Below are 17875 nucleotides of genomic sequence, written 5' to 3'. Positions count from 1 at the left end.
GGACCAAGGTAAGTTAATGAAACCGCGGAAAAATAAATGGTATGCCAAGTCCGGGAGCAATGTAATAGCTCGTGCGAGAATGAAAAAAAAAACCGTGCAGCTTCGCAAATCCTAGAGACGTTCGTCTTACTTCAAGCAAGGATGAACTCACAAGACCAACTAGATGAGAAAAATTCCCCGCATTTCCCCGAGGGGAAGAATGTGAAAGTGCGAATGCACGAGTTGAATTTGCGCGGTTCGGTAATGTTCGCGAAAGAGAGATCACACACACACACACACACACACAACTAAAAAGAAAGAAAGATGCATTTATTCACAGACACCTATTTGTGTTGTCGTTGTACTTGATTGCTAGAGCGGATCTCAGCTTTGAAATTTCGTGTCAGTACTCCTTTAAGCAGGTGCATTAGCCCTTCTCACGCCCGATTCTTGGCCAATCCCCCACGTGGGTATGTGCCATGTCAGCGGCCAGGCAGCGCGCGCCCATCTCCCCCCGTTGCCAAGGAAGACGAGGAGATTCCTGGCCAATCCCCCACGTGGGTATGTGCCATGTCAGCGGCCAGGCTGCGCGCGTCCATCTCCACGTGCGCGGACATCGCCGGTGGACGCAGGTTCAGGGTCGCTTAAGAAGTGCATTCGCACTTAAAATGTACTGATGTTTTCCAAGACAGGGGGAGCAGAAGGAGGGGCGCTTAACTATCGTTGTGTACAAATGCGGAGCAAAATCAAGGAAAGACCGTTTTAGAAAATCACACACCAGCTGCGTGTTCGCCTTTATTTTGTTTTTCGACTTTAACGAACAGGGGATCACTCGGCGGAAACATTTTTTGAAGTACAGTAAAAAAGTGCACAAGCGTTAAAAGGTGTCGTTGGATTGAGTGGGGTCCCCTGATTTCACTTTTGTGCTAAATTCAGCAGGCTCCCAGTTTCATATGATCATGTTTCGAGAAAGCGTTTAGTCACGGCCGCGGATATAATCGGAGGATATATGTAACCGATTACTGTTTGGGGAAGCTCACCTCGCGACAAGACGACCCAGCCGTAAATTCTTGGGGCTGACTCCCGCATGTAATTTTGCATTATCAATATTACTTATTGCGTAGAATGACCATGATATTTATGCCACATTGGCTTGTACAGGGTAGTGATCAATATCCGAGATATGAAGCCTAACTGTCGGGCTGTCAGGTATGAGTGCTCCGCTAGATTATGAAACCACACGAAACCGATTTACATCGCAGTGTAAAGCCGTAGAATGAGCATATGAACGAACGCTGCTTACGGAGTTACTGTTAGTAAATTTCAGGGCAGTGTAATTACAATCAGATCCATGCATATATGCTGGTTTCGTGACGCCAGCTTGTGATACACACCTGGCGCTTATGCGGACCAAGTGTCCCACAGTACGATCGCGTCAGAAGCATTTACACTCTCGCAAAATGCACCACGTTTGCGAACGCAATGACTCCTCCACATAAATATGCAATTTCAACGATTACAAACGGGAAATATCAGTCGAGAACGTAACTCAAGAGCAACGGCGACAGTGGTAAGTGGGCCGGCAACTCCCGCGACTGCTTTCGAAACGGGCCGCTAGGGAGATTTCAGGGGCGCCTTTACAGGCAGCGCTCGAGGCGTACAGCCCGCCTGAACCAACAGATCCAAACGTACTCCAGCCAGCTTCACAACCAAAACTGGCTGGACTTCTGCACCCGCCTGCAAGGTACCCTCCACACCCGCAAGACCTGGCACCTCCTCCTGCTCCCTCCTGGAGAACCACTCCATTCAACATCAATCAATGCACCGCATCCATCAACTCATCCGCAACCATTCGCAACCCCCTAGCGAACTTCTCCACACCATCGAGCCGCATCTCTTTGGCGATCCGGTCACCCATCCCCCTGCCCCGAAACTTCAATACACCGGACACCCAAAACGTCGACATGGACCTCCCCTTCACCATGACCGAACTCCACAACATTCTTGCCCGCCTCCCCCGCAACACCACCCCGGGCAGAGACCACATTATCCATAGAACTGTCCGCAACCTTCTGGGCTACACCCTTGAAGACCTCCTCGCCTATTACAACAGTCACTGGGAAGCCGGCACGTACCACTCACAGTGGCGCCACACAGACATCACCCTTATCCCCAAGCCCAACAAACCCGTCTCCGCCACCACCCTCCGACCCATCGCCCTAATATCCTGCCTCGGCAAGATCTATGAACACCTACTTAACCAGCGCCTCGCCACCTACCTCAAAGACCGTAACCTGTACCCCCTTACCATGTTCGGTTTCTGCCAACATCTCTCCACCCAAGACGTCCTTATACAAATAAAAGAGCAGCTCATCGACCACCTCAGCCGAGACACCCCAAAACACTCCTTTCCTCACCCTCGATGCCAAAGGGGCGTTCGACAACGTTACGCACCAAGCCATCCTCGATAACCTCAACCACACCGGTTGTGGCCACCGCGCCTACCTATTCGTCTCCGCGTTCCTGCGGGACCGCACTGCCACCCTCCTGCTCGGCCCTCTCCAATCCCCTACCTTCCACACCCCTGCCAAAGGCACACCGGAAGGCTCCATAACTTCCCCCTTACTCTTTAAAATCGCCCTCCTCAAGCTCCCCAGTCTCCTGAATGCCATCCCCAGTATCCACCATTCGCTTTATGCCAATGCCCTCACTATATGGACTACCAGCGGCTCCAGCGGCGCGCAACAAGACGCCCTCCAGCAAGCCACCGACACCACCGTCGCCTACCTCCACCCCAGAGGCCTCACGGTCGAACCAAACAAGTCAGCCCTCCCCGTAGTCCGATCCCGCACCCGCGGCCGCCCCCACAACCCACCCCGGACCCACAAGTGACCATCCACGGCACTCTTATTCCCCAAGTCACCACCTCTGGGTACTCGGAGTTACTTTTCACGACGACGACTCACGCGCCATTCTTCTCCAACAGCTCCACAAAACAATCACCCAACTTACGCACCTCATTCGGCGCATCCGCGGCTCCAGCTACGGCCTCAAAGAATGCGACATCTGCAAAACTGCAAACTCATTCAAGCCATCCTCATTAGTCGCCTCACATACAGCTGCCCTTTCGTCAACCTCAAGACACAGGAAGCTAACAAGGTGGACGCTCTGATCCGCAAGAATTACAGAGCAGTCTTAGGCCTCCCTACCTACACCTCCAACACAAACACCCTCACATAATTCTTGGAAGCCCAAAGCACTTCCCACGTGCACCCACTCTCCCTCACACCAGCTGGTCGACCGGTACTTCAGCTCATCGGACGCGTGACCTCTGCCACCCCAAACGCGCCCTAACGTATTCCCCTCTCAATTCGTAAACGCATCCACGTCCCCCCCGTCCCCAAGCATATGCACCCCTCCTTCAACCAAGGCCGCCGCAAAGCCCGTGTCCGATTCCTCGAAAAACGATACGGCACGGATCCCAACACCCGCGTTACTGACGTAGCCCAGTCCTTCACCCGCCACAGCACCACCATCGCAGTCCTGAATTACAAGGGCCGCCTCTTCACGGCGGTCTCCTACCACCACATCCCCACGCTCACCGCCGAGTCCCTCGCCCTTGCCCACGCTGCCCTGACCCACTGCCACCAACCCTACCTGACCATAATAACCGACTTGCAGCAAGCATGCCGCCTCTACCAAGCCGGCCCTGCCCCGCCAGCAGCCATTCACCTCCTTCAACGCCTCCCTGCAGACATTAATCTGTCTATTGTCTGGACCGCCGGCCACTACGGCCTGGCAGGGAATGAGGCGGCACACGCAGCAGCCCGCGCACTCATTACCTGGTCACTTCCCTCGCCTAGCCTCGACCAACTATCTCCCCCACCCCCCGACCCACCAGCCCTGACACCTCTTGACCCCACGTACAACTCCATCCTCTCCGACCAAACTAACTCCCGATGGCGATACCCGCCCCCCCACCCTTTTCTCACCGCCCAACAGGTCTACATCCTCCGCCGACTGCAGACCGAAACATACTTTAACCACATCATCCTGTCCCACATTTCCCCTTCACAGTTTCCACCCGACTGCACACATTGTCACATCCCTCTCAACTCCTACCACCTCGTCTTCTCCTACCCCAAACACCCACATCCCCACCCCTCCGCTTCCCCTGAGCTGTGGGAGTCCAAGCTGAGCAGCTCCGCACCGGAGCGCCATGTCGACCTGGTGCGGCGTGCACTGGAGGCAGCCCGGACAAGAGGCCTTCTGGACTTAAGTAACCACGCCCTTCTACCCCTTCCCTTCGGCTCATTAAACGTTTTGCCACCACCACCACCACTACCGGACCCAGCTCAAGCTTGAACAGCTCCGCTGTTAATAAACTCTGTGATTGGTATCGTTTTAAACAATGTGAAGTAAAAAACATCCCGCCGCTAGTAGAAAATGCTCGAGTCCGCCACTCTAAAAGGTTAGAAAAGACGACCAAAGTTTAAGGTGTTTTACACCGTGCTTCCTAAGTTGAAACGACTTTTACACCCATGGAGCAAGAAGGGCGTTGAAGCAATATCAACACTTTTCTTCGAGGGTGTTGATATGGTGTGAAATAGGGGTTTGGTTTTAATAAAATTTCATGACTTATCGAGCATAATATCTACAGTGCTTTAATCTGCTCACGATTAAAACGTTTTTAAAAATCCCTTTCCTAACATTTATACGTTGCCAATAAGTGGACAATTTCGAAATAGCCGCTCAAATGTTTTATTTTTCCGACAAGCCCGGCGGCTTTACCAGAGAAATTTCCTGATCTGGCTATAAAAACAACAAGAGAAACTGTTAAGGCGTGGCGAGGAAGTATTTATTTGGTCTCCCCGCGCAGCTCTCATTGGCCTTCTTGCTCAACTCATTGGGGGTACAAGTGTGAATTGTGCGTTTTGAATGCATCTGTATGTCTAGCTGCGTGTTCAGCAGATCCACCTTTTCACGCGTAGCTTCGCTGCACACACACTTATTTTGGGGGGTTCACAAGCATGCTCTTTTTCATCCCTAGACCTATTCGTAGTTAAAGCAACTTTTAAAGGCGTGTGCGCCATGGGACAAGATTTTTACACCCTTTTCGGTTTTCGGACAAAAAGGGTGTGAAAATGTCTGCCGTGTATCTTGCTTTAATATTGTTACAAGCGCCCTGCCACGAAGACAATGCTGAATGAACTTGTCAGCTTGACAAGCGCCATTGCACACATCAACGGCTAATGTGAGATGTGCTGGCTTACATTGGTGATGTCGACGACAGAATTGGTCTCTTGCCGGGACGCGTTGACGGGGATGGTCTCATCGTTGGGACTATGGTCACCCTCCTCCAGAGTGGGTTGCACGGCATGGGGGAGCATTATGGTGACTATCCAGGCCACCGCCGGAAGCGGCAAGCTATAAACAAAAAAAACCCACGTGCACGTTCATATCCTCCCTCGTAAAGAATCTAGTGCTGAAAAAAATTCCTTGAGACAGCTGTTGCCGTTTAATTTTTCCAATTCCGCCAGGTAGCGCAAGCAACAGCAGGCGATGGTTTTTTTACAGTCGATGTATTTTATTTGCTATCGCAAAAAGGAAGCACTCCTATTTTTTCAATTAAGGAAGTCTGTAAATATTACTCATGTATTGATTTTCTGCATTATATTTTGCGTAATGTTTTGTTCTGGTTCAACAATAAAACCGGACTTAGACGTTCAGATTTGGTTGTGAGCATTTAAGACTATTTAGCAGCATCCGTTTTAGTTTGGCCGGCTGGCTTAATCGAGTCACAGACAGACACAGACCGACAGACAGACAGACAGACAGACAGACAGACAGACAGACAGACAGACAGACAGACAGACAGACAGACAGACAGACAGACAGACAGACAAAAATTTTCCCGTTCAAGTATCCCAAGAAAGACTATCGTCTTCAATATAGTGAAGGCTATTGGACACGTCAGTGCTTAATTGGGCGCTACATAACACTGCCGTGGCGAATCCGAGAAAAAGTCAGGTCATGTGGCACCATGTTCACGATACGCGCAAGTCAAACCAAGAGCGTTCCTTAGCTACCCGCTCCAGTCGCGTAGGCGGTTACCGTTCAATATACAGGCCTAATCACCGGTCGCGTGTCTGAGCAAGAGCTAGGTAGATAGGTATTGTTTGGTTGCCGGAATGTTAGCTTTGCATGAACGCACCAATTAGCAACAATATTTTCCAGGAAAGGTGCCTCCCTTACGTGCTTCAGTGGAGCCACATCAGCCCGGAAGCCATCAAGTCAGCGTAAGGTTCTTCACTTTGCACGGACCTAAATTCAAGCTCTTAGCCTTGCACGAATCCGACTTGAGTACTCCTGTTACGAAAATTTTAATCTTTACTGCCAATTATCGTCGCCGCGTCCGTTTTTCTTACCTTCTGGCCATCGTGAAGGCAGCGGCCGCAGTAGGAAGACAGCGCAGACGTTCTGTTTTCCCGGGTGGCGGAACAGTACAGGCAATCTGGCCGTCGTATTCCGCTGCTTCTGCTTCCTCTTCTTTTCCTGCTCGTTCCAGTTCTCGCACGTTCTCTAAACGGAATTTTAATTCGAGGTTTCAAAAAATGCCAGAACCCGTGAACCCTCGTTTGTACTAAGCTGACACGTTTGTCTCGCGTTTCTACCGGCTTTCAAATTTTTGCATTTCTCAATTGTTCCGCGAACTTAAATTTTAACTATTTGGGAACGTGTGGGGACTGAAGTGGCTCTTTAAAAGCTAAGGGAAGATAACGAGAAATCAACTTAGGAAATTAATACCTGTAATTCAGTAGCCTCATCAGTAGAGTCAGCCGCGGTCAGAAGCGATCACCCGAGACAAGCTGAACATGTGTAAAAAGCAGTTTTTGTAACTGCGAAGCAATTTAAAAGTTTAAATAAAGCACGCTGAAACACTAGACCAAAATCTAGATCATCGGTATCAGATTTATTCTGTGCTGTCATGTTAATAGAGGCTGCCACTTATAACACCGCCTTAAAAATACCTCTTTGAGAGCTAGTCGCATTTGCATTACAAGTGGAAGAATAAACCGCTAAGAGCAATTATACTGCTTCTGCAATTCATCCTTAGCTCTATATCGGTATAAAGTACCGCAACCTGTATCAAAAATCTACATATTATCCGATTCTATGTCCGCTACATCGGCATTAACTTCTTCTTTCAACTCTCCACTGCATCGCACATTACTTTTTTTTCTTCCAAGGCCCGTGAAGGTGGTACATTTGGCTTCGGTACTTGGCAATAAGGACATCAGCGGCGAGGATCTTGCGGACCACTATGCGGATCTCGCTGTCACAGCTCCCATTCTATTCGGCATACCTAATCTGCCTGTTTTTTGCATCTTCAAGATTAAGACGACGTTGGCATTCAGACGCCACTCGTTCAGATGCACTCCTACGCTTTGAAGAAGCATCAATAACTAAAGTTACGGTGGAATGTTCATTTTTGTAGTTCGCGGCAATGCCACGTGACCATTACCGAGCTGCGCTGCAGTATTCCAAGGATAAATTTCTATCTGGTTAGCACAGGGCTTTCTCCTACTGAACTATGCGTGTGGTGCTAGGTCCTCGAGATAAGCGAACATTTTTACTCGCCTGTCACCGCTTCTCCGCAGTAATACAACTGCTTTGGAAGGACCCTTTTGAGCGTTTGGGGTTGACTCTATATGTTCCAATTATATTATCTATTCGGAAAACAAATAGGGGTGTGCGAAATTGATATATATATATATATATATATATATATATATATATATATATATATATATATATATATATATATATAATTGTATTCAAGCTTTTCTTTCAGCTTCAGGTCGCTTAAGTACTAATTGATGGGTAATTGTGGTTTTAATCCTAACTAACTTTCATTTTGGCCTATGTTGTCCTGGAAATAAATTAGTATTGAAGTTCTCAGAAATTTCAACAACTGATTTAGGACTGGCCTATCCCCATTGTGGGTACATGAAGGAACTTCGGGGGCATCATCATCATCGTAATTCGCTCCACCAGTGGTAAAAAATACAACTTTGCTGTACTACGCGGATCTCTTCAAGAAATGAAAGCGCGCGAAAATGAATTTTTGAGATCCATTGCTACGTATAAATTTTGCTTTAAGCACAAATGTAGCGTCCGGCGTCGGCGTAACCTAAAGGAGGTAGGAAAAATGGTCGACATATTAAGTATATTTAAAAAAAATAGAAGGAAAAAATTAAAGCCGTTCCACTCAATGTGAAAGCTGTCTGAAGTGCAGAGCAGTGATTCACCGTAATTGGTGGTAGCGACATTATCCGCTCACTGCTACCACCCAAACCAATTGAAATGCTTTCTATTATCTACCTTGGCATAATGTATAAACGTATTTCCATTGTAGCTCTATTTTTTCCAGAGCATGTGTTCTTGTGTCTAATCCCTTCTCTCCAGTGTTTGGTGTGCATTTGTTTGTATTGCTACAAATGGATGTGTATATATTTGCGCGTGTAGCGCTTTCTGCCTATTTTTGCTAGTTTTCTTTTGATGCATGGTTTACTTGCTGCCTAATCTAACGCTCTTCTTTTACGCACCTTCACACAGGAGGTCCCCCGGACAGTTTTTTTTTAAATAAAGGACCTCCTTCTGTATTATTACTCTTACTGCACTTTTAAAATGTGTGAAAATAGGCTTCAACTTCTTCAACTCTTCTTCTTCAACTCTTCAACCCATCATGCTCTTCGCCGCCCTGTGTCACTCCTCTCTTGATGAATATGCAATTCAAATTTCCCGCCGTCCCAGTGCACGCGCGCCCCCTGCTTGAAACTGCGCAAGCGAGAGTGCTGTTTTTTTGTGCTTGCTTTAATTTAGTATGCTTGAGCTTTTTTTCGTGATTTCGAACGTGATTGATTGATCGAAAATATCTTCAGTCAAAACGAAAGAAAAAAAGAGGGAGGAAAGAGGGTGACTATCCCAATTACGGGATTCCAGTGGCCTCCATCGCCGTTATGGCTCTCTCTACCTGCCATCGCTGGCCGGCAGGGTCATCGCTTCGCAGGGTGGCCTATCACTGCTCCCTCGATGTATTTGTGAGTGGGTGTACGGTTGGTATGTACTGGCATGCCCACACTGTGTGGTACGCGTCTGCCCTCTCCCGAAAGTGTGTACAAAAAAGAGAGTGTAACGTGGGGTACCAGCAGGGCTGTCTAGCCAGTGTGGGTAATGTGTCTGTCTGTAATCTCCTGACAGTGTTTTCTTCTTCTTTAGTGAGGATTTTGTCCGGTGGTCGAAATTTTCTTCTGTTGAGTCTCAATATGGTCAAATATTCGGTGAAGGTTACGCTCACAATGTCCAAGGACGGGTCTTAATAGAAGGGGGCCGAGATAAGAAGGCCCCCTTGTAAGAAGAAGGCGGCCACGGACTGATAAGAAGGGACACGCTGTGGAATCGGCGGCCTCATTCCCCTTGTGACCCGTGTCTCCTGGCGTCCATATGATGAGCAAATTTTCCGATGGGCGTTTACGAAGAATTTGGCGAGTGATTTTGAAGACATTGCCCTGCATAAAGTTTCTGCAGGCCTCTTGCGAATCAGTTAAAAGTATTGCCCTGGAGTTGTAAGCGATAGCTAGGGCGATGGCTGCTTCTTCCCCCTGGGTGGCGATTTTTGTCTTTAAGGTAGCCCCATTTACAACTCTTCCATCCGGTGTAGTAACTGCCGCTACCATCTTGCCCTTTTGAGCTTGTAGTAGCCGTGTAGTAATATTTTTTATGCGCGGCTGGAGCCCTTCCGCGGCATTTCGAACGCGCGAGTTTCTTCTTGCGCGGCCGCTTTGTTCGCTTACTACCGTAAAAACCAACCGAACGAGCGAAATGAACGCCGGAGCTGCCGGTTATATACTCAGATTATGCCTGGAAGCTTCCTGGAGTTTTCTTTGTGCAAAACAACGGGGAGATATATGACAAACCCCAGCAGTTCACGAGGTTCGAACTGTTATGACCATTTAAACCGCGTGATTTTCGACGCCTCACCGTGACCTCCTGATTGCCGTACACCATGCTGTTTTTGGGTCCGTTATTTCGCTGCGCCGCCTAATTCCGGCAGTCGCTTGACATCGACCGTTATCGAGCTACGACGACAAGGCGAGCCGATAAAGTGCCCTGCACTTAAAATAGAGCGGAATCTAGTTTCAAACCAAGGTCCTACACAATGCGAGCACAGCACTCACGTGAACCATCGTTGGGCGTTCGTTTTAGCTAACAAGCTGTGTATTTAGTGAGTGCCTTGCAGACTTCTAATTAGAAATGTGTCCCAAAGGCATGAGCTGAAGAATAATTTGGGCATGCTAATTACAGAAGAAGCGAAGCACGTTTATGCTCATACCATACGTAAAGGTCTTATCAGGGCCATGAAGAAGGAAACAAAATAAAATAACAAAACAATCCCTCCCCCCGGGTACGCGCTAAACTCTAAAGGGGAATAACTATTTGTGGTTTATCGGGATGTTGGCCAACCCTCTGAGGCGTAGTAACAGAGAGAAGACGAAAACAACCCAAAGCGAAACAGTATCGTGAGGACTGTGTTTTAGCCGCGCGGATCTTTGCACTGCCGCGCACTTATTCATCCCGGAATCTAGCCTTCTCCCGTGCTAGCCCCAGGCCATGCGGGGCTTCCCTCAAAAAGATCCCTGCGTGTATATATATATGATCACTCCTATCAGTGCTTCCCGGCCACTGCCTCTCCTCCACCAACTTCCCTTCTTGTTTTATTTCTCTACATACTTTTCCTGTTTTCTTCCCTTTATTTTTTATTTCATTTCGGTTGCAACACTTCCAGATGCTACGTCTCATGTTTGAGCAGTTTTTTTCTGTATATATTTCCCTAATATTTTATTTAATCCGTTGATTGTGTTTCTTTAATTACTTTGTAATTTCTCTCCCCCTGAGTGGGTATGAGCCATATCTTCTGGCACCACCAGCACCACGATAAGGAGAGGAGATAATCGTACGATGGCAGTTACTGCTGCGCAATGATTTTGCAAGATTAGCTTATACAATTACCTCAGGAAGATTACCTTAGCTCATAGCTTATACCAGCCAATCGTGCCGGCGCCACCTCCCGTAGAACTGCCAGCCCTGCCTCTTTTTCCTTACCCCCGCGGCGGCTTGCATAGCCGCTGATGAAGCTTGACCTTCAAGTTGAGGCGGATTGAGATTCACAGAGACTTCAGCAGAAACGTAGACTCGACGCCCTTGTTGGAAATAGTTCGCATCGCGCAGACCACTGAGGTTATGCTTCATTGCTTGATTTTGGCACGCGAATGTAGCGGCTCCACTTTCGGCACAGTGCACAACCCGAATACACATGTATTTCGAAACTTAAGTAGGAGAATTAGTAGCAGCTTGAAGCATTTCTTGAGGTAAGTTTGAGTTAAGGGGCGAAGTGCGGCATGTCAAGCCGCGGACGAAGCGAGCCCACGTTGCTTCCACAGCTCTAGTGAGAAGGAATGGCTCTTGCTTCAGCAAAGACTTCGTCGGCGCGCTCTTTCATCGTGGAAGAGTTTGGTTTGGGAAAGAATTTCGCTTTCGTGGGCAAACAAAGTTGGAAGTGATGAGGGGTCCGCTTCAGTGCTGGTATAACGTCTCGTAAAGACAGTGGTTATATAAGAGCGAAAATAGTGTTGTTCTTCCTGTTGTTCAAATAAAATTAAACACAAGGCTCATGCTTTGAGGTGGGCGTTCTACTATATTATTGGGAACAAGTTCTTTAACAAAGAATGCCATCTCACTCGCATTAAATGAAATGAGCCTCCGTAGCTGAGCAATTCTAAATGCAAAACTTCAGGCAGTGACATGCCATCACAGAGAGATAGATTCGTGTTGCTTTTTCAGAAACGTTTACTTTTTGATAGCTGAGCAAGACATCGAAATAAAACGCAATAGTGTAAACCTATCCTCATCGGTTAGCCACCGAGGAATTCTGAACCAGAGACGTCCTAACAAAAGAGTTAGCATAAGGTTGGCACCGCATTTTGTAACGCGATCAAGTGTTCGGGAGCGTATATCAGAAGTTGTTTTTTTCTCCTTGCAAGTATGCACGTAGAGAAAAAAATGGGTGCATTACCTGAGGAAAAATTAGGAATCAGTTGTTGCTCTCAACTAATAATTTAGGTGACTCCGCATACAGGACCGTATACGTTGGGTTTGTAAAACAAACAAGTTATTGTAATGGTTAAAAAAGAACCTGGGAATTTTTATTTAATGAGGCGTACGTTACGAAGTTCTTCCGCGTTTTGGTTGTAAACCCAAGTCAGTAGCCCCACGCATAAATACCCTCACCACGGCCTGCTCTGTGGAAAAAAACGTACCTGCATTGAGTCATTGGCTGAATCGGGCACCTTTGTGGCAATGTCCCCGCCCAACCCAAAATGCACTTTTGATGACCATCGCTCAAATGGATTATATTTATAACATTTTTAACTTCCCAGAGTGATGCTGAGCCCCTTCTCGCAAATGTCACTCTAGGTTTAATGGATAGGGTGCTTTGCACAGTACCCCGACAGCCCCGACCGTGTACGGCCTGGATTGCCAAAGTGAGGCCAATTATTTGCTGTAATAGCGGAATTGGAAATGTTTGGATGAAGGAAATTTTAGGAACACAACAGTAAAAAGATACACACAGAGAAAATTATAAAAATTAGCTGACAAAATAAAAATATGTACATTACACACAGATCTCACAAGGCAGCATCCAAAATAAAATCTCCAAGAAACAAACAGGTACACAACTACAAAACCGTGAGAACGTTCCAACCAAGTTCCAACCATAAAACTGTATATTTGTGAAGTTACCAGATTCACTGTTTTAATAGCGGAAATGGTGATAAATTGGTCGGGGAGAGTTTTAAAAGAACAAGAATACAAACATCAATTAACTAGTAACACTATAGGAATAAGCGAACGATATAAAAACACGCGTTTTATACATCTTCATCAAAAACTGAAGACAAAAAGAACAAAGCCCCGCGAAGGCAAATGCATGCACGAAAGGAAAAAAATGGAAGCTGCTTAACTCAGCTAACCTTGGATATACAAAGGAAAAGCTTGGATTGGTCTGGTTGTGCCTTGGTTTCGCGTGGTTAACCTTTGATGTAGCTGTATTCCCTACCACGGCTCAAAGACGTTCGGTCCCGTGCAACGCTCACAGGAGAAGGCCAGGGGCCGAATTCTCTAAAACGACGGGGCGTCGCTTTGAAACGACGGAGTAGCGCCGTGCAAATGCATGTGTTCTGGGGTTCTGCCTAATAGCTTTCTACCGTGAGTCCGTGAAACCAGGAGGACATTTTATAGGCAACTATTAGAACACACGAAATTGTCGCGAACAGTAGATTTGTATAGCCGGATATATGACCCTTTATTGGTGAAATGGAGAAGCAACCCCTCCAATCAATATTTCAGTTAAACCCCAAACGCCTTCGCTATTCACACCATCTTTTCCCTGTGCTTCTCGTCCACATTGCGTATAATAACCATATTTTCTTCCAGCGAAAGGGCTATACGATCCCTTGACAACATAGATGAAAACAAGGGCATGTTTATACAACAGACTGAATCCCTGATAGGCCCCCATATGGCAGATAAGCTGTTGATAACAGCGCACGCACGATGACGACGAGGCGGGTATCATAAGTCCACAACACCAAAGAGCAAAGGCGGAAAACTTGGCGACATGCATCAAGCACAATCAGAATAGCGATTAGCGCAACTGACGCCACCACTGACAAAACAGATTATGACAGTGCATCCTACCCAGACTTCGCCTGCAGCTTTTTACCGGTCGCCGAAACACGCTGCCAGTTCGTCGGTCTAAACTTGTGGCGAAGTCGCACCGATCTGCACGAACAGCTAACATGGCGTTCGCCGCTCATCGCTCGGACCGGATCAGAGCCCCTGCCAGAGATTTTATATCCTTTCTTAAAGCTTGGCTTTAAAGTTGACACGCATATGGACCCAGAGAAACTCCTCCAAAATCCAAACTCGGCGCCAAACTATGCCAAATAGGTCATATCGTTCGTGTTTCTTTTCGTTCCTCAATTTTTATTATATAAAAATCCTGGGCCATCTCGATTAAAGTGAAACCTGGGGAGGGAGGGAGCATGCAGTCTATACGTGTAGTATTGGCGCCTTGGCACTTTTGCCAACGGAGATGAAACCGTTGGGGGGTACAGGTACCATAAAAACCCGCGTATAATACGGACCCGAGTATAATACGAGGTGTAATTCGGGGACAGCAAAATCAGAAAAAAAGTTTTCATCCACACAGGACAACCCCGCATTACTAATCAAATCTGCCTGTACTATTTCTCTTACTTTTTGTTCCTTGTGTTTCGACCGTACCACACATTGCTCAAACCATGGCACGCAGCCGCAGTCGTGGCAGTGGACAGACAAATGGCCATCCCTGTATTTGCTGACCTTCCGTCTGTGCTCGCATAACCGTCCTGCGGCGCAATTCCTGTTGGTCTCGGCACATAAAATAACTTTTCTTTTAATTGCAGCCGAATAATGCCTTTGTGCACTCGACATCGTGATAGACTTGCGGTGAACGTGCTGATCCTTCGCGTGGTCAAAACAAACAAAATGGCGCCGGCTGAGATAAGCAGCAGCCAGCTAACGCCACCGCAAGATGGCGCACCCTCCGCTGAAACCAAAACCGAAAGTGCACATTCTCGGCTGAAAACTTTGGGATCCACAAATATAACAAGGCACAAATTTTACATAGTAAAATTTGGAAAAAATACCTCGTATTGTACGCGGGTATTACGGTATACAGCTTGGCTGTAAAAATTTCTTTTGTTTGAAGCACGAAGCTCTCTAGCACGAGGCTTAAACAAGTGCCCCGGTGCTTTTTTATAGCACGCGTTACAAAGCGCTCGATCGGGAGGGGAAACGAGTGTCCCGGTGTTTTTTAGCACTCGTTAGGTTTTAGCACCCGTTAGGCGTAAACAAGGTTCCCTCAGTTTTAGTACCGGGACTACATCAGACGATGATTACGACGATGATTACGACAACGACGACGACAGGAGCCGCCAACCGCCGCAGCCTCTAAGGGGATCGCCCGTAAAAGTGTGACTGACTTTTTCATACCCTCCAAGACTCGCGCACCCCACTCAGCACTCTCCGTCTTGTACGTCAGGTTTACGGCCAAAACTGGAGAAGTTACACTGTTTATTAAAAGAGTTCGTAGGGAAAGCAATTTCGTACCACTCGCCATGAACGCGATGAGGCTTTGTTGGCCAGCCACTCTGTATAGCAAAATCTCAACCTACAATCGCATCATTAAAATGATGCGGAGTTAAATCGAGTTGGTTTGGAGATACGACCTGGTCCTTCCTTGGTGTGAGAGATCGCCAAATAACACGCAGTACTAAATAGGGCACTCGTCCATTCACCGTCAAGATGATTCAAACAAAGGGACCAAGTAGAACGCCAAGCCTTGACTGAAACTCTTTTTTTTAACTTGAAAACAATAGGGCGACAGATGGCACATAGGAAAGCTAACTTTTTCTTAAGTGTTAGATTGGCTTGAGACGAAGGATAAAAGCGCAGACCGGTTGCCCAGGCGGTCGCCATTCTCGGCCTGTCGTTTCGGCCGAATAAAATGTCTTCACTGCTACCACTACTTAGTCTGTGTCTATCTCTTTCGAGTATTAGGCCCTGTTCTTAGTTCATGAATAAACCGACGCGTTCTTTTAAATTTGATCTAAAAACAAAAAGAAATAGAACAAACCTATCCAAACTCTATCTCCGAAGTTAACTCCGTTACCGTCACGTCCGCCCATTTCAATATACGCAAGCAGAACGAGTGTGATTGAATTATGTCCGCATGTATTAAAAACTGGGTTGCAGGTTAACAAAGTTACTTACAAAGACTCCGCAAACAAAGTGCTGTGAAATTTCTAGTGTTTCTATACCCTAAATGGTTCATTTGAAGAATAAAAAATTAAAAAGCGAACTTTTGACACAGAACGATGATGATCAGTCAACACCGTTCCCTCCAAAGTCTTCGAAGTAGCTTCGAAGTCTTTTCGTTCACCGACGTCAGCACACACACGCATCAGATATGATCTGCAGCGCTCTCTGTGGAACAAAAAACAAATATGGTAACATAAACGTAAACTCAATCTCCCGCGCCTGCCGGCTACGTCTATTTGGACCTGAACAAAATAAAAGCACTGGACGAAAAGCGCGGTCAAGGACGTTCGGGGAAACCTGTCCAATCAGAGTGTAACTCTCTCCCGACCTTCACCTCCATTCCGGCTGGCGTGTACTTAGTATAGTCCCTCCGTCAGGCACAACATCTGGGTGTTTCGTTCAGAACAATCTCTCTGGATGCGTGCGCGGTGTATCGACGGCAAGCGCGTCAAGGACAAAAAAGCATCGTCTCACCCGGCAACAGCGCCAACGTTTGCGCCTGTGGCAGCTCAGGGGTCGGAGCGGTGTTGTTGCTGCGGCGTTGTTCTGTCCCACTTGCGACCGGCTGCCTCTTGAAAAGCTCCGTGCATGTGATTTCCATTCGCTGACCATTTCCACTACAAGTTCGGCTACGCTCTACGCACGGACTACAGCAAACCAGGGCTTTTCAAGTGTCGCAAAGGTTTACAAGGTAAGTGAACTGTCGTCGCAGTCAATGGCGTCGGGCTAAAACAAGGTACATGTTCTTAGCCGGTTATTGGCGATACTCCTTCCCGTAAAAAATGTTTGCATATGCCCACTTTCGAAACGAGAGAAGCCCTTTGTTGATTGATTGTGGGAGTCTAACGCCCCGATGATACCCAGGCGATGAGGCGCAGCCGTATTGGGCTGCTTCAGATTAATTTTGACGATATGGGGATCTTTAACATGCCCCGAAATCTCGCACACACGGAAGGTTTTGCTTTTCGACTCCATCAGAGAACCGGACGCCGCGGCCGGGAATTGAAACCGCATCCTTGGGCTCAGCAGCCGAACGCCATAGCGACTGAGTTACAGCTTCGGCTGAAAGCCCTTGGTACACTCTATGTTTATGAGGAAACAGGCGGGTTTACAGATTGCTGACTTTACTGTCCTAAACAGCACCGACATTTTATATTTAGAACACCGAAGCAGGACAAATTAGTTCCCGGTAGCCCTTTAGTAACCCCATGTCGTTTACAAGGCATAAGTCACTCATCTTTATTCTTGCCTGCTAGCAGCACTGAAAGGCGGCGCGAGCTGATATTGTTATTGCACCGCCCACCTCTTTATTTAATCCCACGTAACCAGTTTACCCTGTAAACTCAGAGACAACAGAAACTGGCGATGCAACCTTTTATCGATGAAGACCCAAAACGCATGAGTTGCTTGGGTCACTGCTTCTGTTTCGAATGGTGGACGCGTCGGAGCTTGGAATTGTCACCGGCACGTCACGTAACAAGATTGCTCTTATTGTCCGAGTGGCGGATGTTTGATTACTACTGGTAAGAACGTTCTTCAGGACACTCATGGTTGGATGTTTGTGAACTCCTGAAAACACAGGACTAACAGGCAGAATTTCAAGATGCTATATTGATCTGCTTAGACGAAATGCAAAACAGAATTTTTATATGCATCTCTCGGGACATGTTTATTACCACAAAAGCATGTATCCGTTCAAGAAAACCACCGGGAAGTGGCGTTTTTGTCTGCGTTAGGTATACATATAGCCTTCTAGGAAGCAGGCATTACCTGTTTAAAGCATCCGATTTTTCTCTAACCTATTGTATTAGTAATTATATTATTTTTCTCTTTAGTTTCCCAGCGCCATTTAAAATATCGCACGCAAGATGGCCCCGATTTTGCACCATTACTCTAGCCTGATTTTGTG

General features: G+C 47.2%; 2 protein-coding genes across 2 annotated transcripts in view; one reads left to right on the top strand and one right to left on the bottom strand.

Annotated features, from left to right (window-relative positions):
* LOC144153970 (uncharacterized) overlaps positions 1-17875 on the bottom strand; it is a 98190-nt gene that overhangs the window by 39178 nt on the left and 41137 nt on the right. Inside the window, exons 2-3 of the mRNA XM_077685773.1 lie at positions 6408-6561; positions 5253-5406 (exon numbers count right to left, since the gene is read on the bottom strand). Coding sequence (XP_077541899.1) covers positions 5253-5406; positions 6408-6418 — 165 coding nt within the window. The 5' untranslated portion in view covers positions 6419-6561. The remainder of the gene's footprint in view (positions 1-5252; positions 5407-6407; positions 6562-17875) is intronic.
* The window catches only part of LOC144153966 (cytochrome P450 4c3-like), a 35656-nt gene continuing 31618 nt past the window's right edge, over positions 13838-17875 (top strand). The window contains exon 1 of the mRNA XM_077685767.1: positions 13838-16657. The gene's annotated coding sequence lies outside the window, so the exon portion shown is untranslated. The remainder of the gene's footprint in view (positions 16658-17875) is intronic.

Source organism: Haemaphysalis longicornis, unplaced genomic scaffold (genome assembly GCF_048455015.1).
Source record: "Haemaphysalis longicornis isolate Haplotype H1 unplaced genomic scaffold, Haemaphysalis longicornis Haplotype H1 scaffold_9, whole genome shotgun sequence".
Taxonomy (NCBI): domain Eukaryota; kingdom Metazoa; phylum Arthropoda; class Arachnida; order Ixodida; family Ixodidae; genus Haemaphysalis; species Haemaphysalis longicornis.
Note: the sequence above shows the minus strand (reverse complement) of the source record. Positions and strands in the feature narration are given on the sequence as shown.